A 17310-nucleotide genomic window follows, 5' to 3' on the forward strand; every position below is an offset into this window, starting at 1 on the left:
ACGGGGGGCTCCAGCCACAGCCCAGGCAGCCACCCTGCACCCTCTACAGCACCCGGCCGGGGGCAGCCGCGGTTCCAGCTGAGCTCACAAAACACGGGGAGAGGGGCTGGAGGGGGCTTGGGAGGACCCAGCGCCTCCACCACGCTCGGGGAGTGGGCAAGAGCTGGTGTCACAGGCAGGGAACGGCCAGGTCTAGCACAGCCAGGAGCTGCGGGTTGGAGCCTGTTACTCCCCTCCTGGCCAGGAAAAGAACTTGGGGACCCTGATGCAGATCTTTGGCCAATCTAGTCCTTCAGCCTCTACAGCTCCGTCCACAGCTCCTTTCTGTGGCAGCAAAGAGCCCCTCAGCAAGCTCGTAAGCTTGAATTTGCCTCCCCTGTCCACACGCGACCAAGTTTTAGAGCTGGGAGAATCAACGCTTGGGTACAGGGACGTTGCAGAGACAAGTCAGGACGAACCCAGCCTGCGCTGGTTGAGCTCCAGCACCCGCCCGCTCTGCCCCACGGCCCTGGGAACAGGCGTGGGGCTGGGCGCAGCCCGGCCCCGGCCCCTTGGGAGCAGAAGGAATCAAAGCTCGGGGCAGCAGAGCCAGAGGCGCACACCCAAGAGCTTTTAGCAACCGTAGGAAACAGCTCTCCAGCAAACTTCCCGAGGAGTCCAAACACACCGTGTTTGTTCTGCTGATAGAACACCTCTGACGAACGCGTAATCACGAGACATTTAGCAATCGGAGCGTGCTATGTAAATACAACATAATTTATTGGTTCCATTTCAAAGAACTATAGTGGTATTTGTACGAGTGTCCTAATGATAGTACAAGAAACGAGAGTCACGTATGTACACAGATTCCAGGACACAGAAAAACTTTGTAAGGAAGAAGTGGTTAGTGGTACAGTTTGGTCACTGTTCATAGAAATCTTTTCTCTTATTGTAAACCCTGCTCCCCCACTCCCCCCAAATCCTAGGTAGACCTACCTACCTACCTCGGGAGCATCGCAAAGCTCTCGGCACGCAGCAGAGTCGCTCGTGCAAGCAGCGGGCAAGGCTAGCGGTCTCTGGCTGCACACCAGACTGGTTACGAGTGTGCGCAGCTGAGCGGGACGTGCTGCTCGGGAAGAGGGAGAAGGCTCCGTACCCTAATGGGAAGCAGAAAACAGTCCACACGCAGCCAGCGAGGCCCGAGGGCAAGCAGCCTGGTTCCTTCTCGGCAGGGTCAGCGTACCACAGAGAGACAGGGAAGTACAGGTGTTTGAGAAGACTTCCCCACGTCTATCCCAGTGCCTTCCCTCTGCTCGTTCCCATGAAGCAGAGGTCTGCCTGGCCTAACGCTGCTGGTGCGAATCCCCGTCCCCCGTGGGGACAGCGCACCCGGCTGGGCTGCGCGCGGGGAGGAACTCAGCTCAGAGCTGGTAAAGAGGCAAGGGCCGATTCACAACCGCAGCGCTCTGGCACAGACTCCGTCAGCAATGGCTGCACCGGTGTAGCTGTCAAAGAACCCAAGTCCAACTTCTGTCAGAGGGAACGCAAGGAGGGCCAAGCCTCGGGGACAGGATGCCAAGTGGAGGGTGAGCACAAAAGCAGCTCTGTCCAAAAACCGGACTCACAGCCAGCGGAAGAGGTGCTGGAACCAAACAGCACCCCGGGGGATCCACGCAAAGCAGCGTTTCTTCCCCAGTCCCCACGCAATCTCCTTTCACGGGTGGGAAATGGGTGTCCGGAGGGAAGTACCGCTTCCATGGCAGCACCAGCTACACAACATGGCTCTATCTGAAGCATCTGGCTCGGCTGGCTTGGTGCCGCTGCAGTGAGGGGAGGGGAAGAGGCAGTACAGGGTGGCTCTTCCCTCCTCAAAGAGCGAGCATTTCCACCAACTGTCCCAAAATATTTTCTTTTTTTTTTTTATAGAAATTACTATAAAAAACTAGTTTATCTAGAGCATCTTTAAAAAAATATTCCTGCAATATCACAGTTTTACATTGAAACTCATTAAAAATATATAGATTTCTTTAACAAAACGTCTCTGTTCTCCCCTTGAATCACGTCTCCGATGCAGGAGTGGGTCTCGGAGTCCTCGGAAGAGCCGCCAAGGTGGGAGCAGGAAGGTCTGATCTCAGTGGCACATCCGGGAGGTCATTTCCTTCTGTCAAAGGGACAGACAAGACAAGGGACCATGAAAGAAGATCCAAATTGCCAGGTGAGGGTGTGGATGAAAAAAACCTCACCTTTGTTTAGTGGTAAATACCCATCTCAGGCGCGCGGTGACACTTACTAAGAGCTCCAGTTTGGGCAGGTCTGTGTTCCCCCCACCACTCCCGTTCCCAGGCACGGGCAGGACATCCTTCCACTGCCCAACCGCTCTGCAGGTCTGCTCTGTGCTTACGGCTTTAGAAACACCGTCACCACCTCCTGGGGCTGGGTCCACCCTCCAGACTCCTCATGAAGGTGGTGGTGTCCTCACTTTTCAGCGTGGAAAGCGAGCACATGGTTTTAGCCATCCGCATCCCGGATGGGTAACAGCGCTGGGCTGACACAGCGCACACAAACAAGGCAAGCCAGCTGCTAGAAACACAAGGAGGTTGCTGGAAAACAAGTCAACTTCCCCCGACCGATGCCCGAATGGCCCTGGCTCAGCTGTGCCTGCACGTCCTGACTCCCAGCATCCCGACAGTCAAACTGCAAGGCCAACCCATGTCCTCAATTTGGGCAACCAGTTTTGAGAAGGTACCAGAGACCTCTGTGACTCCTCCACCCCCAGCCCACCCCTTCTGCGCTGGCTGCAGACCCTGAGAGACCAATGCATACCCTAAGCCCACCCAGACACTCACCAGTGGTTCCAGCTCCTTGGTGTCTATGAGATTGAACTCTTTCACAAAGTAGTAAAAGTGCTTGTAGCAGGTGTTCACGTGGGCTTCCGACCCCATCTGGGTGATCCTGTCGAAATGGTGGATGTAGACATGGACAAAGACCCGGAAGAGCCTGGAGAGAATCTTCTTCACCACCGGGAGGAAGTTCTTGGGGAAGGGAGTACCTGGGAGGGATGACACAACCATGAGAAACTTTCAGCAAAGTTAAAACTGGTTCCTTGGGGCTAAAATAAATCGATAAAACAGATAGATTGAGAGAAAAGGGCTTCTGTCCCAGGTAATTTCCAGTTCCCCTCTCTTTTTCCCTTTCCGTTCAGATCAGATTTTTCAAAGCACGGATTTCTTAAGTGCAAGTGCTGCGAGCCATTGATCGCTGCCAGCGAATGAAAGCGAGCGACCAGCCTCAGAGATTCCCAGCAGCTGTTTCAGCCTAATAGAGTTTTCTTCTATTCCTATTTGGCAAGTTTACATAAACAGTGCAAAATACCAGATACAACCAAGCAACTTCCCAAAAGAAAGAGTCAGTGCTGTTAACTCCCTACAGTTATCTCTTATTTTGCTGTGTCTTCAGCTCTTTGGTTAAAAATTAAAGATGTTAAGGTCGTCTTTAAAGGCATCGGTTCTTTGGGATTTGTTTAGCCAGGGTCCTGCGGCGGAGCGGTCTGGACAACCAGCCATCTCTGTAGAATATTACAGTTTAAAGTTCACACAGGTCATTTCTGGAGGAATGAGGATTAGTTAAACCCTTTCAGTGCTCTGCAAGAACTGCAGCATTTCAGTTGGCATTAAGGGCGAGGAATCTGGTAAAAGCCGAGCTGAAAACAACAATAACAATAAATAAATAAAACCCCACAACCCTCCTGCTGTCGGAAACTTGTCTTGCCTCCCCAGCCAGAACAAACACCCTGCTTACAGCCCCCAGAGAGCCTCGCAGAAGAGTCCTAGCTCAAGGCAGCACAGCAGCCATTCGGGCGACAGGAGGAAGGGGCAGGGAGGATTTCAGTGTTTCGGCCCTCTGAAGAGCTGCCTGTTTACGGCCCTGCTCCCCGCTCTGCCCGCTCACACCAGGTTTAGGCAGCGTTTTGGCACAGGCGGAGGAGCCCTGCGGATGCTCGTATGGCAGAGGCGGCAGACGTGTCCCAAACGGGGGCCAACCGCGTCCCAACAGAGCTTCAACAGGATAAATGCCAGGGCAGGAGGGAGGGAGCTCTGCTGCATCTTGTCTTCTGCGTCCCAGAAGATGGGAGCTCTGAATGGGATCAGTCATACTTGCCTAATGCTTTAGACACTGAATTCTCACATCTTCAGCACAAAACAAACAGAAAACCCAGCATCTTTGTCCCAAAGCCAGTACACGAAGCTGCGTTTGGATACGCAGATTTAGGTGTCTTAGGCCAAATTCTCATTTCCATCACCCTGGCAACAGATGAAACGCCGCCCCTCCCTCCATGCACATGTCAGCATCCCACCCAGCTGCAACGAAGAGCCGAGTGCACGCCAGGAAGCACTGAGCTAGAAAGGGCAGAGTCAGCTAACGCCAGCCTGTAATAACAAAGAGGCTAATTATGGAAGCGTGGCCACCATCACCAGGCCAACGCAGAGCACGCATGTTGAACCCAAGCTAGCAATCAGCTCTAAAAGAGCTGTCCTTCAGGAGAACATGTCCAGCATGAGCTACTCAAGAGTCATGTCAGAGACTGACTTTTCCAAGAGCAGCCTCTTGTTCTTGCTGCCTAGGCTCAGCTTGGCTTTCCTCGAGGTATCCGTGACTCCAAATGGGATCTGGAACTGCTCTGGGTATTTTAGCACTCCAGAAGAGCTCTGAAGTTTCTCAGGTGCTCGGAAGAGCTTACTACACTGCCGGCCTCTGAGCAGCACAAAAGGAAATAGCTCTGCTACAAGGGTGACCTGTGCAACAGCATCTCCTGGAACAGAAATGGGACTCGAGGGCTCAACGGAGAAGGTTGTGCACCAGCCTCCCTCCCCCCAGCCGCAACTGGAACTGAACTCACCAACATTAGTGGGAAAGATGTCCTCGTTGTTGATCTGTACCTCAATCCAGTCCATCAGGAGGTTCATGTACTGGGGAGCAGACAGGGCCGTGGGTTTTCGGTACTTGTGCTCATCCTGCCATCGGTACTCATACTTGGGTCCCCCCGACATGACAGGGCAGGACTGCTCAGTGCAATAGTCACTGATGGTGCCGTAGATCAGATTGATGCGGTTGAAGAAGTCCACCACGTGCACAGCCACCCAGTCATTCTGCTCCTCTCCCGGCGGCAGCTGGACGGCAACTTTCAAGTCCAGACCGGCGTTGAGCGAGGCTTGAGCCTTCTTGTGCAGCTCAAACCGCTGAGTCCCCGGCTCAAACTTGCGCTTGGGTCGGAAGGTTTTGTCTTTATTGAACACTTGCTTTAAAGCATGGGACATTTTTCTTCTCTTCTTCTTTCTTTTCCAGGTCCGTAGCGATGACAGCCGGAGACACAGCGCTGCTGGGCCACTTCCCGGGGCAGGGCTGAGGCGACTCTGATCTTCACAGAAACCTCCCTCTGCTCATCTGGTCCTGATCTGCAAGGCAGCACAGAAGGGCAGCGATTAGGAGCAGCTCTCTCAACAGGAAACCTTCTCTAAATCCCATAGGAAGAGATCTGGGATACCATCTGGGCCCTTGCCCCAGATCTGAGAAGGGGGGGAAGCCAACGCCAGCTTTCGTTCCTCCCCCTTCTCCTCACAGCCCAGCTTGCAGCAGAGCGGCGCTGAGCAGGTCTGAAGGAAGTCACCCCCGCAAGGTCTCCCTTGCTCAACGTGGGGATGAAGGAACCAGCCCCATAGGGAAGAGATGCAACGGGAGGCGTCAAGGCGTAGTCCCCCCGTGTCCCCCAGCGTGGCCTCTGCAGGAGATGGCTGCCATTCACCCCGACACCCAAACCCCACAGAACCGAGGAGAAACTCCACCACCTATTCAGCTCCAATACACCAAATATTTAAGAAGGGTAAAACAAGTTGGGTTTTACCCGGGTCAGATTTTTCACCTACGCTCCCTCCCCCTCTTTGGAAACAAGCCTACCGAAAAGGTAAGGTTATCACAACCTACAATAAAGCGCGGATCTGTTGCCAAACGTACTCCAACGAAACAGCCGTTTGAGCAGGAGCTGCGTGTGGTGTCGTAGCAAAGACAGGACACGAAAGGGCGGAGGGGAACAAGAAGAAGAAGAAGAAGTCGTCGCAGCTAAGGCACCCGGAAAGAGAGTATCCTGAAATAACACCAGCTCTGAGAGCAGCCACAGCCTCTTCTGCAGGTGCAGACAGACCATAAACATATTTTTCATTTCAGTTTAGCTCACTTCAAGTTGAGGGGTGGTTGAAAGTTGGAAGACCAGGGAAAGCTCGCCTTCCTCTTCCAGTCTGTGGAAAAGAATTAGCTCCAAGAGGGTGAGACACAAGTTAAGATCTGAAAGGATGCTGACGAGAAACACAGCTCTGTTTATCTGTAGCTAATTATACCTCCTTTGTTCCCACATCCATCCCCTCGTATTATTTGTGTCAAGCTGCTCTTTGATGGAAGCTCAAGGCAGAAAGCTGTGTGTACCAAAAATATTATTTTACATGTGCTGGACAGAGAAATAAAGTAACAGAAATTAACTAAAGCTGATGCCTTGCTGAATCTGGCAAATAAGAGTTTCCATAACTGTATAAGAAAGCAAGCAAACAAATCCCTTTCACCAAGCAGAAATCCACTTAGGTTTATATTAGGCCATAGTGCTGTTTAAATAGGTAAATAGTATTCTCAAACGTTGGCAACAAAATCTCAAATTCAAGGTCAAGACTACCTTTGCCACAATTCAGCCCATCTCTAACAGATGCCGCATAGTGCTAATCAGCATTTCTCCTCTGGAGAAAGATTAAAAAGATTTAAACCAAGGCCTCTTGTTTTCTTATTTAATTACAGCAAAGAAGAAAACCCAAACCTCTTCAGTTCGTCCCACTAAGAACAGGCTCGACATTTCCTAGTGCTGCTTTTCCTGCAGGAACAGGCTCAGTAACCTCTTTTGTGCAGGAGCAGAGAGATCCAAACTCCTGTTGCAACATGGGCCACGATGTGCATTGGGAGAAACCGAAAAAGCATTTTAATGTGGTTCAGCGAGATCCACCCTGGGCTAGAAGGTGAATTCAGTGCATGCATGCTTTCACTGCACACTGATAAAACAGCTGCTGCGACCCCGTAAGCTACCGTGTGAGAGTCAAAAAAAAAAAAAAAAGAAGAAAAAGAAACACACCCCCCCCCCAAAATGTGTCCCTAGGAGGTGTTTGATCGTACCACAGACATGTGGACATACCACATGGTTAGAGGAAGTAGCGAATGACATGGAGGGACATCTGAGCACGAGGCAGCAGCTTTGGTTACCGAGAGCTGTGTCACAGCCTCACCACATCCTGCAGCAAAACACCGAGGCGACCCGGCGGGGCGGAAGCACCAGGGAGCTGCGCCCACCCCGTCGCGGTGCCACGTCCGGAGCAACGGCAGGACTGGCCTCCAAGTAACGAGCAATGTGCACAGCAGGTGCTGAGTCTGCAGCTATTTCCAGCAGGAAATCAGTCCCAGAGAAGTCCTTGCACGCAATGATTTCCTTACACTGGAGATGGAGAAAAATGTCCTTTAAAACAAACAAGCCACAAAGAAGCACGAGCGTCGCCCTCCGCACAGCTCCCCAGAGGACTGGCAGCATCCTCAGCACGGTACAACTCTGCTCCTACTTATTTTTCTGTAGGATCTGCCTGATTGCTGTGACCGCACTCATATCCGTGCTGGCCCGAGACTGCAGCCAGGCACCGTCCCTCCCGCTGGACAAGGACGTGTTTCTCGAGTGGGGGTCAGGCCGTGGCTGCAGGGCCCGGCACGGAGAAGAGGATGGGGTGAAACAGAACGGCAAAACCGCAGGGAAAAAACCCCAAACATTCCCTGAGCTTGGCCACGTGCATCAAGAAGCAAAACCCGACCGTTTTCCAGAAGAAATTGTCATTTGAGCAGGGTGAAGAGGCTTTTAACGTGGTTTATTTGGTATGGAGGCAGCACTTGTCCTACAAACAACTTCCTCTTCCTGCAGAGTCATCATTCCTGAGAACTGGGGAGCTCAACACAGCAGCAACCGTCTCTCAGACGATTCAGCATCTGTCTGAGGGCATTAGCAAAATGAGTAGCTAAGACTTCAAGCAGATGCAGTCCATTTAATTATGGTCTTTGACTGCAACTGAGCTAAAAGAAACACTTAGCTCTAGGAAAAAAAAAAAAAAGGCACCGAGACCAAAAGCATCCCTAACATTGCTGGAAGATGATATCACACGTACAACACCTACTTCCACAGGCAGGAGTCCCAGCTCGGGCAGCACTAAGATGCTGCCTTCGCACAGAAGAGAAAGGAAAGGTTAGGAACAATCAGGATATGGGACATGCAAAGCACCTGAATGGTATTTGCAAGCTTCAAAGATGAGGGAAAAAAATCTCCCCCCCCCAACAAACCTGCAGTACATTTTGTTTACACCTCCCTTCCAGCCAGCCAAGATTACAGCACACGTCCGAGAGGACCTTGGCCATCCGAGATCACGCCACCACCGCAGAAAGCCCCACGCTGTGGCAGGCTGTCCGGAGCACAAACCGACCTCCAGCTTCTCCGCTATTCCCAAGGACAGGAGAGGAGCGGCTCGGTATTACGCTGGTTAAGGAGGCGACTTGCCGGCCCAGTGAGGGGGGTCGAGGCCTGGCCCTCCCTTCCCAAGAGCTCGTTCTCTCCCCTTGCTCCCTGCTCTCGCAGCTCCAGTCCTAACGCTGGTTTCTGTTGATGCCGTTCCTCTTCCCTCGGCGGGAACGGCGGATCACTCAGTGCTGCCTTACTCTAAAACCAGGCTCCGGGCAGAGGAAACCCAGGCGGTCCCCTCCCCAGCTCTCGGTGACTTTCACACGCAGCTCAAAGAGGGTACGAAAAAAGGAAAGATGGTCACCTCCTCCGAAACACCTGGAAACTGTCTCCCCTCGCAAGCCTGCCGCAGCCTTCCCGAGGCTTTCCAGGTGCGAGCAGCATTCCCGCCGGACCCTGCCCTCCCCGCAGAGGCAGAACGGCCAAAACCCTCTTCCAGGAGTCCCATGACTGCTCCGTCAGCGCCTGCCGGAGCAACACCCATGCTCCCCCCTGCCGCTAACACCGTGCAGGGGTTTAACAACAGCCAGGGGAAAGGAGAAAAGAAAAAAAAAGCAAGCAAGCCAGCACGCCAGCAAGCTCCTACCTGCATCTCTAGCCTTGGCAGATTACTCTGCAATTGCTCAGCCCGTCTCTGCAACTTCTACGAGCGCTCGTAGGCACTGAAGCAAAGAGCTTCCCTTTTCAAAAGGAGAAAAAAAAAAAAAAAAAGACTCCCATTTCATGCGCGGCTGCAATCCGAAGGCTCCCGCAGGCTGGGGAGGCGTCAGACGCAGGGCCACTTCCCTCCCAGTGACCCCAGCACCAGGGCAGATCACATCCTGCTGCCTCCCTGCTAAGAAAGCCCTTAAACAAACCCCAGCGAGCAATGCATTTCTCAGAATAATTGATTTCTCTAGTTTCCTTTTAGGGAAGCCATGCTGCTGTCCTGCGAGGTGATACGAATATGGTATCGCTGCTCAGCATTCATACCGAGTCCAGCCGAAAGCTCCTGCTGTGGCTGCTGTAATTGCAGCCCTTCGGTGACGAGCCCTCGCCATTCCCCCCGTCCCCACGGCTCCCCGGAAGGGAGAGGGGAGCAATGAACCCTTGAGCCGTTTTCAGTGTCCTCACTCACCGCCAATGCCATCGCTCAGACCACAGATTCCAACACAGGACACGAACCCACCCCATGCCAGTTTGATAAAGCAGCCACAATATATCAGATGCAGCGAGCACTTCAAGTAAAAAACAAGTTTACAGAGCGCACTCGAGAGGCAAAGTGGCTTCAAAACAGACAACTTAAACAAAAAAGCAAAGACGGATGCACACGCGCATTTTTCCCATCACACCCCCCTCCTTTCACAAATACCTTCCCACGGCCATTCTGCACTAGCTCAGTTTCTTGGTACAAGATGACCCTGGTTTTCTACGATCAAAGCAGAGATTTTAATAGGGAAAGCAAGGATCAGACCAATTACGGCAAACAGGGCTGGACTGGCACTAATGACAGCCGGTTTCTGCGCCTCTGGAGCCAGTCTGGCAAGAAACGAGAGCTTGCCTTTGCGGGATGAGATTTTCGGCTGTTCTTTTGAATTGTTTTATGATATGAGAAGCGAAGGTCTGTCCCCGTGCTTACCTCAGCCAGGGCAGGGCTCGGCGAGGAGCGTGTGGGGCAGAAGAGGAGGGCCGAGCGTGGTTGCGGCAGGCACGCCTGGCCATTCATAATCCCGGCGAGACGGCACTTCCACGTCAGCCGGCTTCCTGTCTGGCACCGAGTCCGGCCTCCCGGCCCGGGGAGCTGCCAACGTTTCCCCAAAAGCTAATCACTCCCCTCTACAAGCCCTGTCGTGGTGTTTCTGTCTTTTCTCCTGCAAGATCGCTCCATGCTGCTGCCTGAGGAGAGCCAAGCAGCCGCCCAGCGTTACCCTCAGCATCGCCTCTTCTTGTTTTTCCTCCTGGCAGCAGAAGCTGCTCTGAAGTTAAAGGAGAGGGAGCGGAGAGCGGATCTGGCCCAGCTGCACCTACAGCCCCAGGCTGGGTGAGACACGAGCAGCAAGTTCATTCTGTTGCTCTGCAGGACAATATCCACATTTTTCTTTTGGAAACTGCTTTAGGAGCAGCCTTCGCAACAAACTTAACGCAGCTATTCAGAAATGCACATTTGAAATGTTGAATTCCCAAGGTTTGGACAAACAAAGAGCCCTTTATACTTCACCACAAAGTCAGTTTTAAGAAAGCCCCGCTGGCTGCCAGCTCCCCCCCCCGCCCCCTGCAATTTAAATCTGCTGCACAATTTGGAAATTCCCAAGTCAGAAACTGTACAGACACCCCATCTCCTCGGCACTTCCCGGAAAGAGGCTTCCTTAGGAGCAGGGCAGCCTCTTTACGTGCCTGCAAGCCATGCAAACGCAGAGCCTATCTGCATCGCCACGCACATAAGAAAAGGAAACAGCATAATAGAAGACCAAAAATAGTTATACTGGGCTTTAATTGGTATCTTCTTTTTCTCCTGAAAGGCTATGCATTCAGACCAATTTTAAAGTCAAATTAGTTTATTATATAAAGGGAAAAGCCCTGTTGAATTAAGCCATAGCTGGGTTAGAAGACCCAACTGACTCAAACGCAGCAGCTCTGGCAGAGCCCATCAGGCAGCTGCCTGCTGCAGCTTGGGCCGATGGAAACGCGGCTGCACCGAGCGGAAAGCCCAGGTCACTGAGCAGCAAGAGGCATTTTTCAACCATCACGAGCAGGACGGAGGAGCAGGAAGTTTATTGCTCAACTCCGAGCTCGGGATTTGGATCCAGACCACACAGCGATGACAGGGGGGATGTTACAGGGATCGTGCGATGGAGCTGGCACCACAAGTGGATACTGAGGGGATGCAGGTGAGGGAACGAGCCCTGAAGGGGCTGGATGGCCCTTTCTGGCAGGGGAGAGGGAAGGCTGAATCACCTTCAAACTCTGCACGCAAGAAGACTGAATTTCCAGCGTGGGTTGTTCCCCTCGCCCTTCCAGGCATCCGCCCCACAGCCACAGAGTGTGGAAAAGCCACACGAGAAAGTAACTTTTGTAAAAAGTCACCCCTCCTACTTTCCCTTCCCCAAAAGGGGAAGGTCAGACAGCAGATGCTGCAATTTAAAACCTTCATTTGAAAGTCTAGAAACAACTGCAGTGTAGCAGGAACAGCTATCGCAGCCCCGAGCATTACCGATTTGGGCCAATTTTCTTGCCTCTTACGTGACATCTGCATCCATTGCAACGTCAGAGCTGCAGCTATTTTGGAAGGTTTCCACAGATCGCACTCGCACATCCACGCCGGGATGCATGTGGACGGCGTGACGGCCGGGATGATGGCTGCATGTGGAGGCAGAGCTAATCCGCTGCAGGCTTTGCAGACGCTGTGTTAAGCTGACAAGGTGGGTCACGACTCCAGCAGACAGGTTAACTGCACAGACAAATATTTCTAGGATAAACCACAGGCAGCGGGTGGCTGACAGCACGCTAAGAGCAGCTCTCTCTCTCTTTGAGGTCTGAGGGGTCATATTTTGCAGCCTGCTCCTTTCAGGAAGAACTTTCGCTGTCCTCCAACCCAGCTTTGTCCCCACCGGAGGACGTGTAAGCAGCAGCATGGCATTTATCGAGTCCAAGCTGCGAGCTTACATGTTTCTTCCTGCTTTTGCAGGCTCTACATTATTGTCCTCACCGGGCAGGGATATTTTTGAACCAACGGCAGTTTTATCTACTCTAACTTTGGGGTCTGCCTCCACCCAAGTAAAAGGTAATGCCGGTTCGGAGCATGAATTTTGCCTCAAGGCTGATAAAATGACTACAGCAAGAGGCACTGTTTAGCAGCGCGGCTCTGAGTTCGAGATCAGAGGAGATGCCAGGGCTATGAGCTCCTTCACCAGGGACTGAGCCGGCGGGCAAGCTGGCCGCAAGGCCAACCTTTCCCATGGCAGGGCTAATGCCATCAACAAATACCGCTTCTCCCCATGGTAATATTATGCTTTTGGAAGAAAGGCGGTATTGTTTCTTGCCGAAAGCAGATGCCCATGAGGCTCGCTCTTCCCCTCCACGAGGAGATATGGCAGTAACCCAACACATTAGCATGTCTCCAGGCAAGGAATAAGCCCGCTGATGTGGGGCTAGAGATCACCTCAAGACTAACCACATCATAAGACCTCCTGCCACACAGCGAGAAGAAGAAGAAAAAAAAAAAAGACCCAGACAGCAGCCCCAAGAGAAGCCTGCAGTTAAGATGAAAAAAATTATAGTGGCTTTTGATACAGCCATGGGCCTCACTCAGCCCCTGCTTCAAACTGAAACACGTTTTGCATGGCTCTAGCTCATTTTCTGTTCCACGGGCTCCCCAGCAGCCAGCGCAGAGGCACGCAGCCACGACTCACCCAAACCCAGCCGGTAACCGGGGAACACAGCACTGGTCCCTGAGCGGGCACAGGCAAGCACCAAGCATGGTCACAGCAGAACGCTTCCACCGCGGCACAGACCTACCCCAGCAGCACATGGGAACATCTGGCAGCGTCACCACCTTTGCCTCTTCTCACGTTGACTTGACAATAACTAAGCGAAGCTCCCAGGGACATCATCTGACTTTTCTGGATGAAGTCAAAGCTGCCCCAGTGTGACGGATTTTTTTTTTGCGTTGGCTTTACACGCTCGCAGAAGTGGGTTTTTTCTGGCCTTCACTGCCTCCGTTCCTCCCCTCTGCTCCCTGGCTGCTCCGCATACTCGGAGCAACAATTCCCCCATGTCATCAGGATCAGAACAGCACTTCTAGCACAACACCAGCTGAGGGAAGCAAGCAGCAGACCCAAACAGGAGTCACAGATAACTCTGCCTCCCAAGGGCACCTGGAAAAGGGAGGATAAAGATGCAGCCTAAGGTGCACTCTTTATTGAAGGCATTAGCTGGATATTACGTATTTCTAAAGATAAGCTCCTAAACCTCCAGCAAAGCTGGTTATGGATCCACTTACAGCAGCACTTACAGCTCAAGTATCACAAAATACTCTCCTGTCTTACAAAAAATTAAAACTCAGAAGTTGAAGGCAATACTTTTCCCAGATCTGAACGCTGTGCGCAGGACTGTTTAGGTTTTGCAATCTCTCTTGTCTGACCCCACGCGCTTTCACTGCTGACAAGGGAAACGTTTTTCCTTTGTGTACTGTGGCCATAGAGATCCCTGGCCCCTTTACAGAGAAGCACGAGTTACAAAACACAGCACGCGTCAGTACAGTCCAACCTCCACAAACAGGACTAAATCGCACCATTTCAGTTCGGGTGGTGCTTCACATCCCGTCAATGAAAGAGCCACGTTAGAGCCAAATGTGGACAAGGAAGAGTCTGGCAAACAGCTCCCACGCCAGAGGACAGCTGAAGACAGGAAGGAGGACTCTGCTCAAGATGCTGAGTGTGCTTCAAGCTCCCTCAGCCAAGTGGACAGGAGAGCCTGTTTCCATTTCTGACGATGGCACGGTTGACTGCGCAACCCCAAGCGGTGCGTCCAAAAGAGCATCCCAGGCCCTGAAAGGTGAGCCCGGTGCAGGGACCAGCTCCCTGCTCAGCACCTGGACTTGGCTCCTCAGCGTAAACTGAGAGCACCAGTTTTTGCTACCACACCACCAATCTGGCGTGAACTCCCAGCACTCCTCTCCTGCCCTTCTGGGGATTTTAAGAGGTTACAAGCTCACCCTCCTGCCCAAGTTAACTACACGAATACGTGACTAAGACAGAAAGTGAATCTAAGAGATGGAATATGCAGTCCAAGAAACAACAGCAGATAAACATAGAGTTGGATGTGAGCCTAAAGCTCAGAAAGGAAGCAGAGTGCAAGGACAAAGCCCTGGGGACTGTGATAAACAGGTGGCTGGGGAAATTTCACATCTCCTAGCAAAAATCCCCCTGTCCTGCAACTTGGCAGAAGACTTCCAGACCGGAAGGGGGTTTTAAACAAAGAAGGGATGGAAATCGAGAAAGTGCGGCTGCTTTTCAGCTCCAAGCACTAGGAGTAGAGGATCTCGCCTTTCACTAGCACCGGAGTCCACGACAGAGATGCTTTTTCCTAACATCTGTGCCACAGGCCGGACAGCTTCAAATCCCTCTTTCCTCTCTCTCCAGAGACTTCCTGCCCTTTCCTTTTTGCCTATCCTCCTCTCACACAGGGAACAGTTTTCTTTGAAGGAGCCGAGATTATTGTGCTGCAGATCACAGTGGAGGCAGCTACTGCAAGATTAGCATTCCTGCGCTCATAGCAAGGGACAGAAGCAGAGCAAGAGTTTGCTTTCAAGCGTCACAAGTTCTCCCTCATGACAGCTGAGTCGCAGCTCACCGTGATCAGAAAAAAGCGGAGAATTCCCCATTCTCCCCAAGCACTTAAAACATTGAGGAGTTTGAACTTCAGGACTATGCCTTTACCTACAATAGAAACATTTATTAGCATAGCTAGAGAAAGACAGGGGGGAAAGAGGCAGAATAAAATACAAGAACATCCAAGGCCGTAACTTCACGGTTATGTCAGCAACACCCTTACTCTCTGCGCCGGTTTTTTTTTTTCCCCCCCTCATTATGAGACTTTTTTTTTTGGTTTGCCGGTAAAGCCATGAGGTACCACCACCCGGACACCATCAGCCAGGCCTCTGCTGGGGAAGGTCACCGCTGCGCCCCGCAGCACCCCGCCGAGGCCGCGTCTGCTCCAGCGCACGGTACCACCGGCAGCACCAGGCCTCGGCCCCCCGCCCGGCCCCGCACAGCCCGGCCCGGCCCGGCCGCTCTGGGGAGCCCGGTGAGGGCCTCAGGGGCCTCCTCCCCCGGCCAGGGAAAGGCTTTCAGTGCGGACCGCAGCTCGGGGAGCGCAAAGCCACGAGAAACCGGCTCGCCATTACCTTCCGCCCGAGGGAAAGGAGAAATAATTAAAAAAAAAAAAAAAGGCATAGAGGTTTAGAAGTTCCAGTTCAACAAACAGGCTGCTCGCTACGGCCGGGGCGACCCTACACCCCGGGGAGGCCCTGTCCCTCCTGCGGGCACGGACAGCCCGGGGCATCGCCACTCCGGGGCGGCTGGCGGGGACCCCCGGGCAGGGGACGGGCACCCCCGGGCTCCGGGACACCGCGGCCCCCCCCCCCCAGGCCCGCCGTCCCCCTCAGGTCCCTACAAGCCCCCTCCGCCGGGCCCTGCTCCCCCCAGCCCCCCCCCCGCCCCGGCGCCCCCACACCTGGCTGACGGCAGCTAATCCGTGGCGACGCGGAGGCGGCTCCCCTCGTGCAGCCGCAGCACTCCGCCCCCCGCCCGCCCCGCACAACTTGGCGGTCTCCCGCGCGGCCCCTCTCCTCGCGCGCGGCCGCAGGCAGCCGGCCCTACTTCCTCTTAAAGGGGCCGCCGCCCGCCCCCGCCGGCTCCTCCCGCGGGCGGGACCGGGGCGGGGACGGAGGGGGGGAACCGGGGGGAGCCGGGGCCGCGGCCGGGGTCAGACAGCGCAGGCGGTGCTGAGAAGCAATTGTTTGTTTTATTTTTTCTATTCTATTTTGTTCTAGTTCATTATTTTACTCTATTTTCTTTTATTCTACTTTATCCTACTTTATTTTCTTTTTTTATTCTATGTAATTTATTTACTTTCTTTTATTCTCCTTTATCTAATTTATTTCTTTTCTTTTATTCCACTTTATTTTCTTTATTATTCCGATTTTCCTGGAGCCGGGGGTTAGGGGCAGCCCGCAGCCCCGTGGCCGTACCCCAGCCCAGGGATGCTCAGGGGGCTCAGCACCTCGGGGGAATTAAATTCTCCGTTGACACCGGAGGAGCCCGGCACGCCACGGCAGCAACGCCGGCTCCTGGAGTCAGGGGAGGGTTCGGGTGGGACGGGAGAACGTGACGAGGTGCCCTGGAAAGGGCAGAAACATCTGGGAGCAGAAGCCAGAATGAAATTAAGGTCGAAAGCTGCTGCGTCCGGCCGCGTTTCACGGAGCAACAGCCGCTCTGGACCCCCGGGCCGTGGGCACCGTCAGGCCCCGGAGAAGCGTTTTGGGGAGGCAATAACCAAAATTGCCTCTGTCCTCCCGCCAGCGAGGAGGGATGAGGGATGAGGGATGAGGGATGAGGGATGAGGGATGAGGGATGAGGGATGAGGGATGAGGGATGAGGGATGAGGGATGAGGGATGAGGGATGTCCTCCACCCTCCTCTGAGCATCCTTCCACCACAGCTGCCTTCAGACCAGCCTCGGGGAAGCCCAGCTCGCTGCCGGCACCTCCCATCCCCTGGCACTCCAGTAACTTCCTTCTTTTTCTGATTTCCAGCCCAAATTTGAGTCTGTGGGAGGGGAGGAGCTGCAGGGTGGGTTTGGCACCATCAGGAGCCGGGCAGAGTCAGGCCAGACTCGCGGCCGGAGCCGGCTCGGACCATGGTTTGAGGTGGTTTGGTGGAACAGGAGCCGCTGAAGGGACCTGCACGTACTTGTAGTTCAAAGCCACGAAAAGGAGAAGTAGCAGGAAACACAGCTGCTGGTTCAGAGGGAAATTTTCACAAAGATCAGAACAGGGGAAGTCGAACACAGGTGGCACGTCCCTGGGAAGCCCAAAACCAAACCGTGCCAAAAGCACAGCCGTTCCCCACCCCCCGCAGAGCTCCCCCCCCATCTCCTGCACTCGCGGTGTTCTTCCTACACCCCGGCCATTCCGCCAGCACAAGAGGGGAGATTCCAGGTGCCCCCACAACTGCCCCAAACTGGCAGCCTGGGAGATGTGCAGCAGCACCCAGG

The 17310-nt window shown here is 53.5% G+C and overlaps 1 protein-coding gene across 6 annotated transcripts; it reads right to left on the bottom strand.

Moving 5' to 3' along the window:
- Positions 1–735: 735 nt before the first annotated feature.
- On the bottom strand, positions 736–15923 carry MOB3A (MOB kinase activator 3A). Of its 6 annotated transcripts, XM_054805385.1 has the most exons (5): positions 15770–15919; positions 14888–14973; positions 4877–5432; positions 2826–3028; positions 736–2140 (listed from the first exon to the last, which is right to left on the bottom strand). In XM_054805385.1, the coding sequence occupies exons 3-5, from the start codon at positions 5292–5294 to the stop codon at positions 2111–2113; spliced, it is 651 nt and encodes a 216-aa protein (XP_054661360.1). In that variant the 5' UTR covers positions 5295–5432; positions 14888–14973; positions 15770–15919; the 3' UTR covers positions 736–2110. The 6 variants fall into 6 exon arrangements, with proteins under 6 accessions (XP_054661360.1, XP_054661363.1, XP_054661357.1 ...); XM_054805388.1 differs by lacking the exon at positions 14888–14973 and having other exon boundaries at positions 15770–15923; XM_054805382.1 differs by lacking the exons at positions 14888–14973; positions 15770–15919 and adding an exon at positions 10176–10776.
- Positions 15924–17310: the final 1387 nt, after the last annotated feature.

The sequence above is a fragment of the Grus americana genome, chromosome 28 (assembly GCF_028858705.1).
Source record: "Grus americana isolate bGruAme1 chromosome 28, bGruAme1.mat, whole genome shotgun sequence".
Taxonomy (NCBI): Eukaryota; Metazoa; Chordata; class Aves; order Gruiformes; family Gruidae; genus Grus; species Grus americana.

Excerpts from the sequence above, each read along its gene's own strand:
- MOB3A (XM_054805388.1), bottom strand. The coding sequence starts at position 5,294 with ATGTCCCATGCTTTAAAGCAAGTGTTCAATAAAGACAAAACCTTCCGA. Across the intron at positions 3,029-4,876 it reads CATCTTTCCCACTAATGTTG|GTACTCCCTTCCCCAAGAAC; the intron begins GTGAGTTCAGTT and ends CATCCCTCCCAG. Across the intron at positions 2,141-2,825 it reads CCAAGGAGCTGGAACCACTG|AAGGAAATGACCTCCCGGAT; the intron begins GTGAGTGTCTGG and ends TCCCTTTGACAG.